We start from the raw sequence: 18236 nt of genomic DNA on the forward strand, positions 1-18236 counted from the left end.
GCAGCGAAAGGCAACATTTATTCATGGACGCACCTTTACGGAAATCCCCGATTACAGTTTGGGAATTTGCGCAAATAACCGACCGCCGAAACTCCTTCCTTTACACTGAATCGTTGCTCATGCACACAACCCCTGTTCAGTTTGTTTTGACAGCTCCATATTTTCTTTTTTTTCTTTTTCCTTTCAGCATAACACTGCCTCCTTTTTCAACTAAGCTCCAGAGAGCACACAGGTTAGAACGTTAAATTTCCAGATCATGAATCATATCACGGCGACAACAGTAGGGTTGGTAAGGCACAAAGAAGGAACCCTCTCCCGGATGGACCCGCTAACAGGGAAATCTATGTAATCCACCCTGAAACTTGCTCTGCGCACTTAGCTGTTTCCATAAACTCAGTTTCACATAGATTGCTATTCTCAGTTAAATCTTAAGCAATTGATTTCAGCCAATAGTGTGCTGTCAGTACTTTACTTACTGCTCAATCTCACTAACCTGACATTTATGGTGTACTGATTGGCCTCTGTCAGTGGTAGTGGTTGTAAATTCACTTTGAAAAGCTTTGTGTTAACAGCCTTCAGCCGGGCTCTGAGAAGAGTCCGCACAGGCAGGCTGACAATTGTTCGACCTCCTGCCCTTATTACAGTGAGTAAATCAGGCTTTGAGCCATTAGGCTGGAGCCTGAGGCCTACACACAAAGGATTGACATGACTAAAGGTCAACCTCTGTCACACATGTGTAACCACTGGGATAATGGAATTCGGTAACTTATCTGGGAAAGGTGGCAAATGCTTACACGGAAAAGTATATGCTGCTCCAGATTTTCTGGCTTTTATGCTAAGTAGTTATACAAGCGTCTGTATTTCTTGTGTAAATACACAAAGAATGTCTGAACACATGAAATCTTGGAGTGTGTAAAATCCAAAATACGAAGGTCTCAAGACAGCTCTGTGAAATGCATGGCATTCCCGAAAATGACATAACTTCTTTTCCATCCTAAAACCACGGGACGCCTTCATTTGGAATACGCGCTATCAGTTGTTACCCAAATACTACTGACCAACTGCGCCTCTGGCTGCTGTTGGGGCCACGACACGCCTCACGCGAGTATTACCTTTATTCATTCGGATGACTCCAAGGTTTAGTGATTCATCAGGTAACATATATCCTGAGTAATCTGCAGAAACCAAATATGGTTTTGCCAAAAATGAAGAATTACTTTCATTTACAGGGCCAAATTAGGAAGAAAAACTGGTTGTCAGCCAGAGTTCCAGGGTCGCAGGCTTCTGTGCTACAATCCTTTGGGCATGTGATCGGGGTGCAACCATTTGGGGGCTGATTTAGGACAGCAAATGAAACCTTATGGAGAACCTCTGAGATTGTTGGATCTTGCTTCCATCCTGCTAAGTGATGTAGCTTGTAAAATGATACCAATGGCAAGACAAAAGGATCCATGGCAGCCATGCACACCAGCTTTCAAAAAATGATTTGCATATGGAACAATCACAGTTCAAAAATATAACGGGGTTGAATGTAATTGGCTAATTTTGTAGGGCTGCAGTGCCACGTATTTCCAATTTTAGCTGCTCCACAAAGACATTTAGGTTGAAGTTCCAATAAGATAGGAATTTCCAAATAAGTAAAAATGCAATAAATGAATGGAGTGTGTTTCCAAAAAATCCTATGAATGATAACATGCTCAATGGTGAATAGGAGCTTTATTTCCTCCAAAACTCCCAGGCAGGGTCTAAGAGGTATATTTCTAAGTCTCCTATTTACTAAGTTGTCCAACACAATTCCGGAAAGCTTTCCAAAAGGCAGTAGATGGTTTTACAGCCCACGCTAAAATACAAAATGCTCACACACTATGAAAATGGGCATCATCAAAATAAGATGTCTCATCAAAAATGAGACAAACTAAAATGCAACACCAGCCCTTCTACGGTATAATTTAAGAGTTGATCGTAATATTATTAAGTTTTACTTTTAGAGAGTGATTATTTGAATTTCACGGCCTACGTGGAACTGAGCTGATGGAGACTCTTGAATATTAGAGGAAAAATGACCAAAAAGCATAATTCACACATTGGTATATCTGGGATAGCCTCCGGAGTTTGGGTGAATCAAGCCAATAACCAGCAAAGCTGTAATGCTACTATCATTGGAACAAGCTCTTAATTTCAAGGTGCTTTATCTACTGACAGATAAATGCAAATAGGCATGGCACTGTTTATGGAATCTGGCTGATGTATGTATCAATATACATACCATGTTCGCTGTATGAAGTCACTTTCCCTCACACTGGTACCAATTAACTATCAGCTTTAAACTAAAGCCGTTATGCTTTTGTTAGCATTCTGTAGTTGTAAGATATATTTTTAAATGTAGGTTTTCATTCAGTTCTAAATTTAAAATCAAAGCTAATGGATAATGATTAAAAATAAACCATTTGCTTGAAAGCAAACCTCTAAATCAGATATAAAATATTATGGCACAAAATCAAACCACAAGAAATGGCTACATTATATAAACCTTTGATTTTCTCAAGAAGGAATAATGAGACTTCCTACACCACTACAGATGAAAATGAAACTTTCTAATTTACCTATGCAAACCTAAGTACGCTTCTTTAAAAATTAAATTATTTTAATTTATTTACAAGACTAATTCCAACAGGCTTCCTCATCATTGACAGAATCCACATTTCTGATTGTGAAAAAGTGCAATTTCTTTTCTCACAGTTGCTACAATTTCTTGTTACACTAAACTTGTAGTTTGAAAAATTCAATGTCTCTAGTCTATCTTAAACTGTAACTTTATTTTAAACTTCCATATTTTATTCCAGTGGAATTTAATGGACCCTGTGTACATTCCTAAAGTCTAGTCTTATTAAATTCTGATGTTAAGCAGAAAGGGGAAACCATGTGCAACCAGATTAATTTATCTCTAGGGAATAAGGACACATTAATAATTGAGATAATGTTTTCATATATGTTGGAATCAAATGTGCCTTTTCACTTCTTTATTAGAAAACACATTAAGGGGAAATTATCTCACTCTCATCAATAAGACCTAATTGCTGAGAAAGTCTCTGTTTTCTTTGCAAAACATTAGGAAAGATTGTTCCCATTACTTCCAAATGACCAGAAATGTTATCATACATTTAAGTATTGTTGGAATAAATGCCTATATTACCAAAGTGAATGTTTACTTAATACACCCTGTACTGTTTTTGTTTTAAACAATCTTGAGTTTGTTGTATTTTTTTTATAAAACACAAGCAAACCCTGACTCTGATAAAAATGGGCCAAAAAGAAAAAAAGAAGAAAAACAGCTCAAGTGACTAACATTTTGGCTTTCTAAATAATTCACTTCTCTTTCTAAGCCTCCATAAATGATCTTTGCCTCTTACTAAAAACCCTTAAAATTTCTTATGAACACCCATAGGTGTCAAGGCATGATGTGAGGTAATGAAATGGTACTTAATTTATCTAAATTGCTGTTCGCTAAACACAAGGATTATAGGAAAAGAAAATATTGTGTGTAAGCTGAGCATGATCAGTTCAAACAGCCCAAGGAGGTTTCACAGTTTGTATCCCTATGTCAAATAAATATTTTTTGCCACAGCCTGGAAAATAAGAGAAAGCAAACACGAAAAGGGCCAAAGGGAATCGGCTTACATTTGCAATAACTTCTCAATGTAAGTAACCAAACACATCATTCTGAAAACAATGAAGATCTGTAAATTGAAACAAAAATCCGTTATCAACTTTGCAACACTGGATGAAAAAAATATTTGAAATCCATTTATGGTACTGAAATAAAGATATGTTACTGCCAAAGGATATATCAGGGTTTAAATATTGAACTGGTACTTTAAATATGCTTTCTCATCTGCAAGTGACTGGAGAAAATGTGAGGAAGGGAATTAACTACTGGCCTGACTTTTAAAAGGAAGCAATCATGATCCAATTCCTTTGAATTTTTTTTGTCTGCTAATATTGACCTGATATTCTGGGAGATGTCCTAAAAAATGCTTAAAATTGAATTATTTCAATAGTTATTATTTGCTGGCAGAAATTTCTGAAAGTGAACTACAGGTGCTTACTGCTTCCCTCTTTATTGCAATGTAATATGTTTCATACAAGAAGTAAATTCCTAGGAAAAGGCATTTGATGACCAACATAAAAACAACTTCATTCATATGATCAGGATGTACAGAAATCATCAGGCTAATAAAAGAAGAAAAGACAAGAAAGTGTCTCAGTGTCCTAATGTTCTAATTTTTTTTAGTTTAAAAGGGTACTTTAGAAACAGGTGTATGCTGTGAAAATAACATTTATCTTCAGTCCCAACCATCCCTGGGGGTGGTGAAAATACTGGCTATTGCCATTTTACCACCCGGGTACAACTGAGAATGCTGTTAGTCTCAGGGTAGGTTGCCTCTTTACATGGTCTCCCAGAATTTTCTTTCTTCAGAATGAATGAATGAATTTTTAAGCCTTTCTATTCATTCATTCAATCGTATTTGTTGAGCATTTCTATGCGCATACAGATCTACTTCCAGCGTCTGCAAAACATAGCTATCCTTATGAACACAAAAAAATGAGTGGCTAGTCTTACTGTTACTCGGGGAGAAAGAATTAAGTGCCAGAAATATCTACAGTATTTAAGAATAAGGGGCACCCACTCACACGCATGCTGCCATTTCAATTCTAAACCCTCCAACACAGTCGTATCACAAAAATCCAGTAAGAATGGTACGGAAAACTCACAGAACCTTCATTCTCTTATTCAGAAGAAAAAACTTCATTTCATTTAACAAGGAAAAGCATGGGAAGAAGGAGGTGCATTTTAGAATATTTATCCGATTCGATTTATACAGCATTTTTCCTTGAAAAGGCTTGTCTAAAAATAAGCAACTTCTTCTTTGCTTCGGATTGTCTCGTCCTTATTGTTTTGCACAGGCCTGCTAAAAATAGCTGAGAATAAAGCTGGGAACCAAAGACGCGGTGCGTTAAACTGTGAAAGGGAAAGGCCAATTTTCGGTGTGAGGCAAATCTGTTTAGCTGAATTATTACCACTAAAAATGCTTCCTCCGAAAAAATATTGGCAGACCTTTAACTATAGTATCTGGGTCCTCGTGGATGCCACTATAACATTAAGCGTGCTAGAAAGTGTTTTATGACCTTTAAGCCAAAGTGGAGGTTGCAACTAATTAGTCAGGAACTAGAACCAAGGAAATGTTTCAAAACCAGACAGTTCGATCATTTTCCACTTATTGTCACTTCTTCCTCTGTAGTGGGTCTAATTTCCCCGTCCACCCCCATCCTCCAAAATCCCTCTAATAGTCCCAGAGTTGGCCGCAGCATCCTGTAGAGCAGAAGACCATTTGGTGGCCTAAACCCGTAATACGCGCCTGCTTCCGAGGATGTTGGGTCCAGGCCTGATGAGTAGTGTTTCGCCGACCACGGAGAATTTACGAAAAGTCAGATCCGGGGGCTGGGGCATGCATTTCGCCTAGCCCCGAGGGGGCTCCAAGAGAGCCAGAGGCGTCCCGCATTTTGGACCCAGAGGGAGCTCCGGGGGCAACAGGTCAGGCCGCAAGGCTCTCGCTCCCTCTGCCTCTCGTCCCTCCCACCCCCACCCACGGCACCCGGGGGGGAAAGAGCAGGTGCAGTAGGTTATCTATAGCGAGGCCACCAACTGGCTTTAAGAGACCGACGGGGAGTAGCCCGAATCCCCTGGCCTGCATCCTCGCCCGCTCCCGACTCCGCTGCCTGAGGACCCGGGTGGGTGCAGCCCCTCGCCCTGACCCTGCTCCCACGCTGGCCATTCGTTCGAGCGCGGAGGTGTTCCCCGTTTTTCCTCTTTGAAGTGGATTTTCTACAAATTACTCCTGATCGGTTTTTCCTCCGCGCCCCCCTTCCCGCCCCCCGGAATGTTTTCCTACACACAAGAAACCTTACAATGAGGGAACCCCCCAGAAAAACGCAGGCCCCAGTCCCAGCCCCCCAAGCCCGGGGGGATGGGGGGCGGCGGCCAGGGAGAGGGTGCAGCCGGACGCCCCGGTGTGCACGGGAAATGACGGGGCCGGGGGGACACGCAGACTTACCTCCCAGAGGTGCTGGGTATTCCGGACGGCCCCCGCCTGCACCTTATCGGGCGGGAGAAGCACTCCCTGGAAGGGCCCGATCCAGGTGCCCTGTTGGACTCGCTGGGCGGCACAGATGCCGTAGGCCAAGCCCGGCACGGTGCTGGTGCATAAGCACACCTCCCGGGGCAGGTCCCGCAGCCACTCGGGGGTCTCGGTGGGGGGCGCCGCCGCCGCGCTGCTGCTGGTGCCCACAAGGCGGCGCAGCGAGTGCAGGGGCCCATGCATGGGGCACTCCCCGTGCCGGTGATCCGCGCACATGTCGCAGCCTGTGGGACGGGGAGAGAGGGACCGAGAAAGAAAGAGGGTTAGCTTCACTGCGCCCGGCTACCCTCCCCTGTCCCGCCCCCAGACTAAATCCAGATGCCACCCATCCTCGGGGAACCCAGGCCAATGCCCACACGGGGCCCGCAGGCCACTCGCCAGGGGTCCAAACGCCCTCCCCGTGGCGGGAGGATGGTGCCAAAGTCCCCTGCCCCTGGAGAAGGCCACGGCTGACTGGGAAGAGAGGTGGAAGGTCCCCCAAGTCTAGAGAACCATCGTGGAGTTCGGAGTCACCCTTTACCGCCAGGCCAGCTTTCATCCTTCCTCCATAGTCTCTAATGCTGGCCCCGTTGCTAATCTCCCTCAACGGTCCGTTCCTCCAACGCTCCCGGATAATGCTCTTCCCATTCAAACCTAACCCTCGTCACTCCCTCCTCCCGTTCCCTTTCCCCCACAACATTCCAGTCTCCTCTCGACGATGTAAATAAAATACGATCGTGGCGTTTACTCCCGAAGATGCAAAAGCTGCCCAATTTCCATTTTCCTCTCCTCACCCTTTCCTTCCGAATTGTGTGTGCGCGCGTCTGGCCGTATGGATCCGACCACGCCAGACGGCCAGCTGGTGTGGGAAAACCTAAGCCTCAGACATTTGCTTCCAGGGGAGGTCAGGAGTAGAGTCCACTCATTAGCACCGAAGCCGCTCGGCTGGAACAGACCGATGGCCTGATCCGCTCCAGGCCAACGGCTCTCAGCTGACCAAGCTGGGCTGCTCCGAGCAAATTTTACACTCCTGGGAGTCCGCCCCAAGAAGATGGACTCCTGGGACTGACGGAGGATTTCCTCTTTTCCCCAGATGATGGCCAGTTAATGATCGGGAACTCGGTGGGGGGAGGGAGTCAGCCCCCCCAGAGGTAGATAACCTCAGCAGCATCCTAAACTCTACCGTGGGCCTGGAGTTTACAGCTATGACCAAGCAGACGCGCCAAGAGAATCGCTCTTCTCCTGCATCTAAGACACCACCTCGGCCATCGAAGAACTGGACGAAGGTCGTGGACGGTTGACCCGGAGAGTAGTGCAGATCCTGGGACTCGAGGCTAACTATTCAGACACTCCCCAGCCAATGAAAAGTCTGCAGCCCGGCTGGACCCAAGAGTCCATTCGCCTCGTTCCCGCACATCAGGGATGGGAAGATTCCAAGGGAAAGTAAATAGATACCATTAATGCATTTAATTTTTTTAGAACCCAAATCCGAAGGCCTTTCAGCACTCTAGCAAAAAATAGCCCCGGTCTTGACAAGATGGAGGAGCAGTGAATGTGTCGCTGAAAATAAAAGAAAATCCCGCCGGGTCTCCTGTCCGCTGCCATTACTGAGACCGGGTGGGCCGGTGGATCGGCTCATTCCGGCCCCTCGCATCGTTCCCACGCGCGCCTAAACCAATTTAGCCCGTCCCCACGGGCCCCGCGGGCAAAGTCATTTGGCTCACAGCATTTAGGTCAGTATCCCTACCCCCAACCGCTTCCCCGATCTGTAATTTATCATCATCAATCGTATTTATTGAGCGCTTACTGTGTGCAGAGCACTGTACTAAGCGCTTGGGAAGTACAAATTGGCAACATATAGAGACAGTCCCTACCCAACAGTGGGCTCACAGTCTAAAAGACTAATTTAGTTTAAGGGCTGACCCTCCCACTGGACTGTAAACTCCTTGAAGGCGGGGATCGTATCTACCAACCTTATTATAGCGAACTCTCCCAAGTGCTTAGTATAGAGCTCTGCACGCAGCGAGCTCTCAATAAATACCATTGATTGACTGATTGCTTGCTCCTCACTAACCCCCTACCCGTCGGTACTAGAAACGTTTGATCACAACAGCTCATCTGGGGTCTCCAAGCAACTAGGAGCCAATCGCTAACAGATTTACCTGGCGCTTTAAAATCACAAGGCTCAAGATCAGACTAAATAATCCCATTGTCCAGAGAGGCATCTCGAGGCCTAATGACTGACAGAAACCTCAATTCCCGCCTTCTGTTGCCAGGAACGGGCGGGACGATTAGCAGAGCTTCATTCCCCTCAACCAATTGGGTCGCAACTCAAAAAGAGCCATATTAGCTGTCTAAGTGTCATAAAAAGCCCAATTGGCCTTTTCGGGGAGCTCTGTCTTCCCTGAAGAAGGTAAGGGGAGGGACGAACTAGAACGTGTTCAGAATCCGAGCTTCCACTCTGCGTCCTGTCTGTCGTGCAAGGCGCCCGTGCACACCCAAAAACCTACAGTGTGTGAACGTACAAGTGCCCACATTCAGGCACAACACTCAGGGGCACGCTCAGACAGACGCAGATGCACACTTACTCATACAGGACCGCACCCCCCTCCGAAATCATCACCCTCCCGCTCCGTGAGGGAGTTCGCAGCTGCCCAGAGCAGTGCGAGGGGGACATTTAGGAGTGGGCGGCAGCTGTAGTCTCTTTCTCCGGGAATGGAACCCCCCAACACACCTTTGCACCCCGCCCCTGGCTGCAAGTGGGCGGACTCCCCGAGGGACTGGGCTGCGGGAGGGGTGAGTAGCAACTGAGCTACAGATCACCGAAGCGTCAAGAAATACCTTCCCTGGGCCCGGGGTGGGGGGGTAGTTGAGGGGACTTTCTTCCAGCTCATGTAAGCAGCAGCAGCAACAGCTCCCACCCAACACCGAGTCCATCCAATCCCAGCCTCGGTCCCAGCCCGGAGGACAAAGTACCCCCAAACAAGCTGTTGCAACAAGTGAAAAGCAGCAGCGGGGACCGATGGGTGTATGAACACAGGGTATGTGTGTTGCGGTGGTGTTGTTCCAGGGTAGGCACCCTGTGTGAGAGTCCTCTGAGAGTCCCGGGTGCCCGGGATGTTCTTTGAATGGGTACCCTACGTGTACATGAAAAGTGTGTGTGTGTGTGTGTGTGTGTGTGTGTGTGTGTGCTGGGCGTGTTCCTGGGGTGGGGGACTTTTCTGGTGTCTGCTTATAAGGGATGAATGAGGTAGGTTCGGAGGTGCCGGCCAGGGTCGAGGGGAGGGACCCAGCCGACCACGCTCCCCGCCGAGAGGGCCCCGATAATAGGGGAAAAACCGCCGTCGGGCCGGACGGGGGACCCGACTGCATTTGTCTTCGGGCGACTGCGGGAAGGATGAAGGGCATTTGGGTTCCGGGAGGGTCCCGGCCCCTGCCCCTGGGCGAACAGAGTCGCTGCCGCCGGGGAAATGATAGATCGGGCAGGGAGGGGATCGAAGGTGGGTCCTCTCCGACTCTCTTCTCCCACCCAGCCAGAGGCAATTAATTGTGTCTCGTCCGTTCATCCTTCATCTCCTGTTGGCACATATCGACGGGGAGTCTTGCTGATGGACCGTTTTATCCCCCGAAACCGCCAACAGCCACCTCCCCAGCCCCAGCCCCAGATGAAGGGGACTGGGCTCGAGGCGCTGCTACAAAGTGATGCAGCGAAATCACCGGGACCGGATCTGGAGTGGGTGGGAAAATGCAGACAGCGAGACGGAGGGACAGAGGTTCAGACACGGGAGGATCGCAGCAGCAGACAGCCCAACGCGGCTGTCGAGCCTCCCGCATTGCCCAAGACCAGACACTCAGCAAAACGTGCGGGGCGGCAGTGACCGAATGGCGCTGCGGCTTGGGGATGTTCCCAGGGGGCGGCCGGACCCTAATTGAGTGGTGAGGTGGTTCCTGGCTCAGTGACCAGGCTCCGATCTTATCCTGCTAAGTACTCAGGCTGGTTTTCCTGCTAGAAATTGAACGCTCCGCTCCGGGCTCGGAATGTGTGGGCCTGACCCCGGGGACAAGACTGGCAGCTGGGCTGGATTGGGGTTGCCTTCTAGCCATGGCTACCAAGTCCACTGGGGCGATGGGGGTAGCTGCCCCACACGGATAAAACTATTATTGCACCCACGACTACACTCCCAGCCTCTCCCACCTCGGGTCTCGGACAAGATCTGAGAGTTTTCTAGCGGGGAGGAAAAGAACCCAAAGCGAGCACTTCTGACAATTCGCTTTTGTTAACCTGCCTGCCACTCCCAAACCCCCGTCGCTTGCTCCCCCCAACCAAAGCCCCGCCCAACCCCGACTTCCCTCCGCTTTCACAACCAACAGCTGGCACTTCTGCTACCGTGTTTTTTTCCGCTCCGGACTGAATAACTCGGAAGCATCTTCCTCGTTTCCTAAGGAATCGGAGGGGTGGCCAAGTCCCCACTCGGCGAAGCCGCAACCTGTTGCTGGCGAGTCCCAGGGACTCTCTCTCTCCTCCAGAGCCCTAGACACTGGTGGCCATGGGCCAGCTCTGGCGAGGATTGAGGGTCCCGAGTCAAGACCCCCGACCCCGAAAAAAATGGGAACCAATCCTCTCCCGGAGCGGTGTCTCGCTTGACCGAAAGGCCTGGTTCACCGCTAATCCCGAATGTGGCTGGAAGGCCGGTGTGAACAGCCACCCTTTCCAAACCGTCACGGGCACAGCCGGCTCAGCAGCTCACACTGCTGGCTGCCACTGAGGACACGCCGGAGCGGAGAAGGCCGTGAAAAAACCCCTTACACCAGGGCGATGAGCAACTTTACCCCGAGCTGCTCCGTTCGGTCGCCCCATCCCTGGGCCTGATGCCCCGCGCCTTCATATAGCCTTCCTTTTGCATCCGCTATCCCCGCTTCCTCTATTAATTTATTGTCATTAATTAGTAGCGACAGGTCGTTCCTTTCGATGAGATCTTGAAAGCCGGTACTAGAACCAGAAACCCACCCTTTCTCCAGCCATCAGCCAGGGCCGACAATAAAGGGCAAAGGGCAGATGACTCGACGGCTACTCGGCCCGGTTGGTCTCGGTCTTCAACAGGGGCATTTAACCACGGGGCCCTGCGGCCGTTCGCAGGCCCCACCCGACCAGGGTTTTTTTCTTCTAGATCACTTTGCTAGTTAACCCCCACCCCCACCGCCCGTGGACAATCTTGCCCGAGCCACGGGGGACAGCTGGTCCTGCCTCGAGTTCGTGCCCGCGGACCCCTCGGTCTTACTAAGCCCCCTATCCGGGAAGCCCAAATCCCTTTCGCGGAGCAAACAGAGTTCGCCACCACCCGAAAAATATAGACCTCGACTCTGAAAAACGAATTTGGCAAGGGATTCTGTGGACAAGGACAATACCAATTCCTCCTGCCCTGACCTCCGCCCTGCTCAAGGAAGGAGAAGGGGTCCAGCCCCGCCCTATTCCCGACCTAGTCGGGGGCTAAGTGGCTTCTTCTGGGGAAAGGAACCGTAAGGGTCCGTTCTTTTAGCCGGGTTGGTTGGAATATTTTGAAACAGCAGAGAAAAGGTTTTCCAAAAGCCCGTTCCAAACGTGTTTCAAAAAGCAGCAACGTCGGCAGGTAACGAAAGGACGAGCTAGATCCTCAACCCCTCTCCCGACACCCTCTTAATCCGATTTCAGTATATCACCAGAGGTCACTGAAAGTGGCTTTAGCACTTTTAAAGGCCGTAACCGTGGGTCGGCTAATCAAAGCAAAACTTCTAAACCAACTAAAGCCTGTATTGCGTTCTTTCCATTGAGATTTGGGGCGTGATTTAGATTTGAATTCCCAAATTTCAAAATGTAGAGATACTGGGAGAGAAACTGGTTGTAAATAGAATATAAAAACAGGAGAAAAAAAGTGCCTACCCGAAATCCAGATTGGTCCTGACACCTGATTAGGTCTCTCTACCACTATTCTAGCGGAACAAACGTTTTCTGCTTAAAGACTCTGCCACCCTACTCACCAGAGATAATAACAACTAGCCGTTCACAACGAATGCGAGGCGAGCGGTATCCTGAGGTGCGAGGGTAGGGTACGATCGCAGCCGTTCGGGCGAAAACAAAAATTGTGTTCGGCCTGAGAGCCTAGCGGTGAGCGTTCTCCCTGCCTTTCCGCTCCTCCCTCGCTCCCTCCTTATAGAGGATTCAGAATAGTACCTTGCCCGTAGGGATGTGCCCCGAGGCCATATCAGCGGCTGTCCGGGATTCTCTGTCGCCCCACGGTAGCCCTGTTACCGCTCCCTCCCCCCAACCCGTTCCGCACCTGGGTCCCTAGGCCTCCAGAGAAGCCGCCACCGGCTCTAAGCCCGGGCTCGGCCGTACAGATCTCCCCCTTCATCCTCTCCGTCCTCCATCGCACATCCCCGTCTAGGGTATCCCTCCCTCTGGCCCCGGCTGAGTCCAAAGACGGGGCAGGGGGTAGCACAGGCCCGCGGCGGAGAGCGTTTCCCCTCGGGCCGGGCCAGGGATCCGGGCAGCAAACCGGTTCTCCCCGCCCCCGCCCCTCAGCCCCCAGCCCCTAGGCAGTACGTACGGGTGTTGGGGTCCCCGGCATGGGGGCTGAGCGGAATGATGTCCATGCGCTGCTGGCCGTACAGGTAGTAGTCCAGCTCTTCAGCCGAACAGCGGGGCCGGGGGGCCGCCCGCTCTCCTGCCCCATCCCGGCCTGGAAGAGCTTCGGGAGCAGATGGCTCGACACTAGGCAGTGGCGCGAAGGCGGGCGGCGGCGGCGGCGGCCCGGGCAGGGTAGCCGCGGGGCAGGACAGGGAGGAGGAGGAGGAGGAGGAGGACGACGACGACGACGAGGGGGCTATGGGGGCTGGGGCGGGGGCAGGGGCCAGGGAGGCCGGGCGCGGGCGGAGGCTGAGGCTGTCCGGTGGGGGCTCGGAGGCCGGGGCCGGGAGCGGCGGGGGCGGGGGGCCCGGGGCGGTCCCCGCGCTGCCTTTGAGCGGTGCTCCCTGCGGGAAGAGCTGTTGCCAGTGCTGGAGGTAGGCCGGGTCCACCTTCAGGAAGGCCGAGCCCCCGCCGCGCTCCCCGGGCTTCAGCATGTCCGATCGAGCAGCTGGGACGGGAGACAGACCGAGGCAGAGGCAGCGACGGCGCAGACACAGACAGACAGACAGACACATATACACACACACACAGACACACACACACAGAGACAGCGTGAGGCACGAGGGACCGAGGGACCCGCCCCGAAGGGAGCCAGCCCGGGAAGGTGGGTGACTGCCAAGCTCCCGCGCGCCCTCCTCCTCTTCACCGCATCCTGCCTTCGGGGCTCGGGACCCCCCTCTGATCTGAGGGCGGAAGAAGCTCCGAGGATTCGCAGCCTTCCACAACCCCTCCCCCCACTCCCTCACCGCAACTCGGCAGCGGCTGAAACTTTTCCGCCGAGAGAGAAGCCGCGCAGCGCAGAGCCGCGGTTTTCCCGCACGACCCGCTATCCAGCCCCGTGAGAACCCCCCGCCCCACCCCGCCACACACACACACACACACACACACACACACACACACGCACACACACACAATCGTCTCCCAGCCACCCAGCCTGCAGCCCCCACCAGGTGCCTCGACCGCCAGGGGCCAGCCGGGCCGGTCCAGGAGTGAGGCCACCGGAGACCCAGGTTCCCAACCTTCAGTGAGCTGTCTGTCGGTCGCCCCTTACCTGGGGAGACAGCCCAATGGGCTGCGGGATCGGGGTCGGCGGGGCCGGCGGAGCCGGCGGGGCCGAGGGGGCAGTGGCGGGGCGGGGGGAGAATCGGGCCGCCCAGACTGACCCGCCGTGGGGCTGCGCTCGGCAGCAGCGTCCTGGCTCGGTTCCTCCGGCAGCTCTGGCAGCGTCCCGGCTGGACACGTGGGTTTTACGACAGCGCAAAATACAGGGCTCTGTGTGTGTGTGTGTGTGTGTGTGTGTGTGTGTTTGCGTGCCTGTGTGCGTGTGTGAGAGAGAATGTGTTTATGTGTGTGTGCGCGCGCGCGTATGCCTATGCTTGTGAGTGAGAGACTGTTTTGCGTGCGCCTGGGAGACCATATGCATGTATCTGACTGTATGGTAGTGGACTGTGTGCGACTTTGTGTGTGTGTGAGTGAGAGAGAGAGAGAGAGAAAGAGAGAGAGAAAGAGAGAGAGAGAGAGACCGTGTGTGAGCGTGTGTGTCCGCGCGCGACTGGGTTGTGTCCATGAGCAAGACTCTATTTTTGTGTCTATGTGTGTAATGAGGAACTATGTGTGTAAGAGGGACTGTGTGTGTGTGTGTAAGTGAGTGAGAGATGGGGGGGATAGAGAGAGAGAGATGAGGGGAAGGCCGAATAAAAAAAGCCAAAAGAGGAGAGACGGTGGGGGGGAAGGGGAGGACAGCTGTAACGCAGAACCGAACTCTACCCCCGACTTAGTCTGCCTCTCTCCTACGGTCCTAAATTGCTAGGGGACCTAACACTTCCCCCGCCCCCGCCCCAACTGGAGGAGAGTAGGAAGCGGGAAGAATCTTGGCCTGGACCTGTGTCCGCCGCAGGGCGGCCCGAGAGGGGCTCGGTAGGCTGGGCTCCGGCCCGGGCTTGCTGTAGCCCGCAGGGTCCCGGGTCGGAGCGGACCCTCCGAGGCTCCAGCGGCTACCATTTTCACTTCAGGGTTAAGCAAACTCGTAATTCCCAAGGGCCAGGGAGCGAAGAACAGGGGCGAGAGGGGTTAGCGAATTAAAAATAGACACCATTTCTCCCGGGGAAAAGTTTCCCTTTTTTGTCTCTGTCTCTCCCTTCACCTGAGGTGTAAGGGGACGGAGGGATACATCTGCGTTTTTACAGATTAGAGGTCGTTTTTCCTGTCCTCCCCTTTCCAAAAGATGGGTCAGTTTCCCGGGAGACCCTCCTTCCCTCCCTCCCCCCGCCCCGGCCCGCCCTCCTAGCCCGGGCTTGGAAACGGGTTGCTGGGTTGCCGGGCGACTAGCCTTTCTCATTTGGATCTCCTCTGCACATCCTGGCTCCCAGATCCGTGTCTCCGGGAAGTTTCTGACAAATGGAACTCAGAACTACTCACGGGACTCCCCGGTCCGGGCACTCTGCGCCGCGAGAACCTAGACCAAGCTTTGTGAGACTAGAACGCCCCTGGCCCCCTGGACCCTCACGCCCACACGGTTCTCAAGGGTAGGAGCGGAGGACGCACAGAGAGGGCAAAGACGAGGGCGGGCATCCCTTCCTCCGGGGCAGAGGAGAAGGGAGTTTAAATGGGAGGGAGAAGAACTAAGGATTCGAAGTGCTGGCATCCTTCTGTCAGCCGCTGCCGGGGCCTTGGGCTGAGTCCAAGCTTCAGTGGGGAAACAGGAGACGGTTCGGACCGGGGAACGGGGAGGGGCGAAGCTGGGAAGAAGCGAGGCATGCAGTTCCTCTCCATCTAAACGCTCCTTCACCGGACCTTTGCGGATGGAAATCACGGAACCAGTTTAACTCGTGGCACAATTTCATGAGATACAGACATAACACAATTGCAGGAGATGGAGACGTGCACAAAGGGATGCTCAGGCAGCCACAGAGAGATAAATTCACACACACACACACAAACATATACACATATCGACTCAGACACAGACGCTGACTTAGAGGAGGTAGACAGCACAGACAGACAGACAGGCAGGCAGAGAACCGGAGAAGAGAGAGATGCGGCGGGAAGGGAAAGATCTGAGCAAGCGGCGGAATAGGGGTTGAAGGACAGGGACGGGAGCTGATAGCCGTGGGCGGAGAGGGCGGACCTGGAGGGGATATTTTCACGAAGGGGAGGGGCTGGGACCGGGGCAAGAGGAGTGTGTGTGTGTGTGTGTGTGCGCGCGCGCGTGTGTGTGCGTGTGTGTATCGTGGGGGGCGGACGGGGGCGGGGGGCGGACACTGAAACCCTGAGCCCCAGGATGGCCTTAAAACGGAGCTGTCCTGCTGTCAGGGGTGGGCGCTGTTGCCCACTCGTGTCTACTGACTGGGTTTGAGGGAAAGCAGGGTTGGAGGGCGGCGCGGCCCTGCTTGCGGGTCTCTGCTCCCGCGGGACTCCCTCTTGGCTAGGGACAAAGGGGCTATGAAATCACCCCTTGTTGTCCTCACTGACTAAGAGGAAGGGAATCCGATTTTGCCAGTTGTTTGGCTTGTTTTACCTCCCCTCTCCTCTCCTCTCCCCCTGCCCCACCCCACCCCCACTCCCATTCCCGGCTCTCTGCATGGATCCCTGTCTCTCCTCGAGTCCGTGTCTCGCTCCGTCTCTCTTTGGATGTCTCTGTCTCGCCGAGTCTCCGTGGTTTTTCATTACTCCGAGGAAGACCACGGAAACAAATCACTTCGACCACTTAGGAAGCGATCAGACCTGTATAAAAATCCATCGCCCGGGAATCGATGGGCGTGTATTTGCCGGGAATTTGTTCCCGAGGAATACAGAAATAAATAAATAAACAAACGGATGAATAAGGCGCGCGAGTGTATGAAATGCATAAGTGGGGACGGCTGGTGGTGTTTTTCTTCATTGATTAATGAGCTCTAAAATAAAGCAAGCGGGAGGAGCCGTCGGGATCGATAAATTAACTACCCGAATTCATCATTTTCTCGGGGAAAAATTACAAATAAAGGCTGGTCCCTCGCTGGCTGGGAGTAGGGGCCGGGCGGAGGCGGAGGAGCCCGGGGCGGCGGCGGGGAGCGGAGCCGGAGGGGAGGCCGTCTATCTGATTTCGTTTGACACACAATTAAAAAGTTTGCCTTTCATATTAATTAATTCTCCTGATGGGGGGAAGACAAATGGTCGGTTGCCTTTGACAGGAGTCCGATAAAGGATTCAGCAGCTTTTCTCCCGGCCCTGGGCGTCTCCCTCCCGGTTCCAGTTTTAAGGTCACGGGCGGCTGAGTTAATAATTCATTAATATAGACATTTCTTCTGGCGGGACGGGCCCCTGCCTCCCGGGATATACTTCCCCGATAAAGGGGCAGCGGGCGAAGAAGGAGGGAAGGTGAGAAACAGAGACAGGATAGAGACCGAGAGACAGAACAGGAGACAGAGAGAAAGAGAGGAAAAGAGAGAGTGGGGACTCGAATTAGCATGAATCCCCTCTCTCTCTTTCTCTCTCTCATCATGTCCCCCTTCTAAGCAAAGCGGTCCCGAAGGTGTAGGTAGCCTCAGAGTTGACTGGAGTGCCCAAATAGGAGCCTCAGTGCCACACCTTCCCGCTCCCAATCGCCTTGCACCATTTGTCCCCTTCTCTCCAGAAAATGATCCTGAGGTCTGGTAGGGGAGAGAATGAAGACAGAGAGGAGACTAAGCCCGAACTCATGCTGATGCTATTTCTGGGACCCAGTCTCTTCCCAGGGGGGGAATTAACGAGGCCAAAGGGACCCTCGAGGAGGATCCCCACGCGGGCTGGGCTAAGGGATAGGGCTGGACTGGGCCTGGGCTGGATCAGGGCCTGGATCCAGGGCTGGAACTGGGGGCTGGAGCCGAGCTTGGGGTTAGGATTTAGGGGGAAAGGTAGCCCCCGGACGAAGAGATATTTCAGTCTTGGAAATCAGAAGCCCATCTTAGGAGTTTGCCTGTCCATTAGTCTTCTTGGCTGTCCCTCTTAGGGGTGTCGGCCAACATTCCTGTTGTACATTCAGGCAAAAGCTTGTTTTATTTCATTTTTCAATGGTATTTATTAAGCACTTAGTATGTGCCAACCAAGTGCTGGGGTATATACAAGCTAATCAGGTTGGACACAGTCCATATCCCACATGGGGTTCACAGTTTTAATACCCATGTTACAGATGAGGTACAGAGGCCCAGAAAAGTGAAGTGACTTGCCCATGTCACACAGCAGACAAGTGGTGGAGTTGGGATTAGAATCCAGGTCCTTCTGAGTCCCAGACCTGTGCTTTATCCTTTGAAGGAGCAGTAGTATAGTATAATTCTGATGAAGTGTTAGACTCGTTTTATGATATTTGTTAAGTGCTTACTATGTGCCAGGCACTGTAATAATAATAATAATAATAATGATGATTATGGCATTTGTTAAGC

The 18236-nt window shown here is 51.9% G+C and overlaps 1 protein-coding gene across 1 annotated transcript in view; it reads right to left on the reverse strand.

The window, feature by feature from the left end:
• Positions 1 to 13274, reverse strand: part of PRDM6 (PR/SET domain 6) — an 87222-nt gene extending 73948 nt beyond the window's left edge. Inside the window, exons 1-2 of the mRNA XM_038770069.1 lie at positions 12761 to 13274; positions 6114 to 6421 (exon numbers count right to left, since the gene is read on the reverse strand). Of these exons, the coding sequence (XP_038625997.1) occupies positions 6114 to 6421; positions 12761 to 13274 (822 nt within the window). The remainder of the gene's footprint in view (positions 1 to 6113; positions 6422 to 12760) is intronic.
• Positions 13275 to 18236: the final 4962 nt, after the last annotated feature.

This window comes from Tachyglossus aculeatus, chromosome X4, assembly GCF_015852505.1.
Source record: "Tachyglossus aculeatus isolate mTacAcu1 chromosome X4, mTacAcu1.pri, whole genome shotgun sequence".
Taxonomy (NCBI): Eukaryota; Metazoa; Chordata; class Mammalia; order Monotremata; family Tachyglossidae; genus Tachyglossus; species Tachyglossus aculeatus.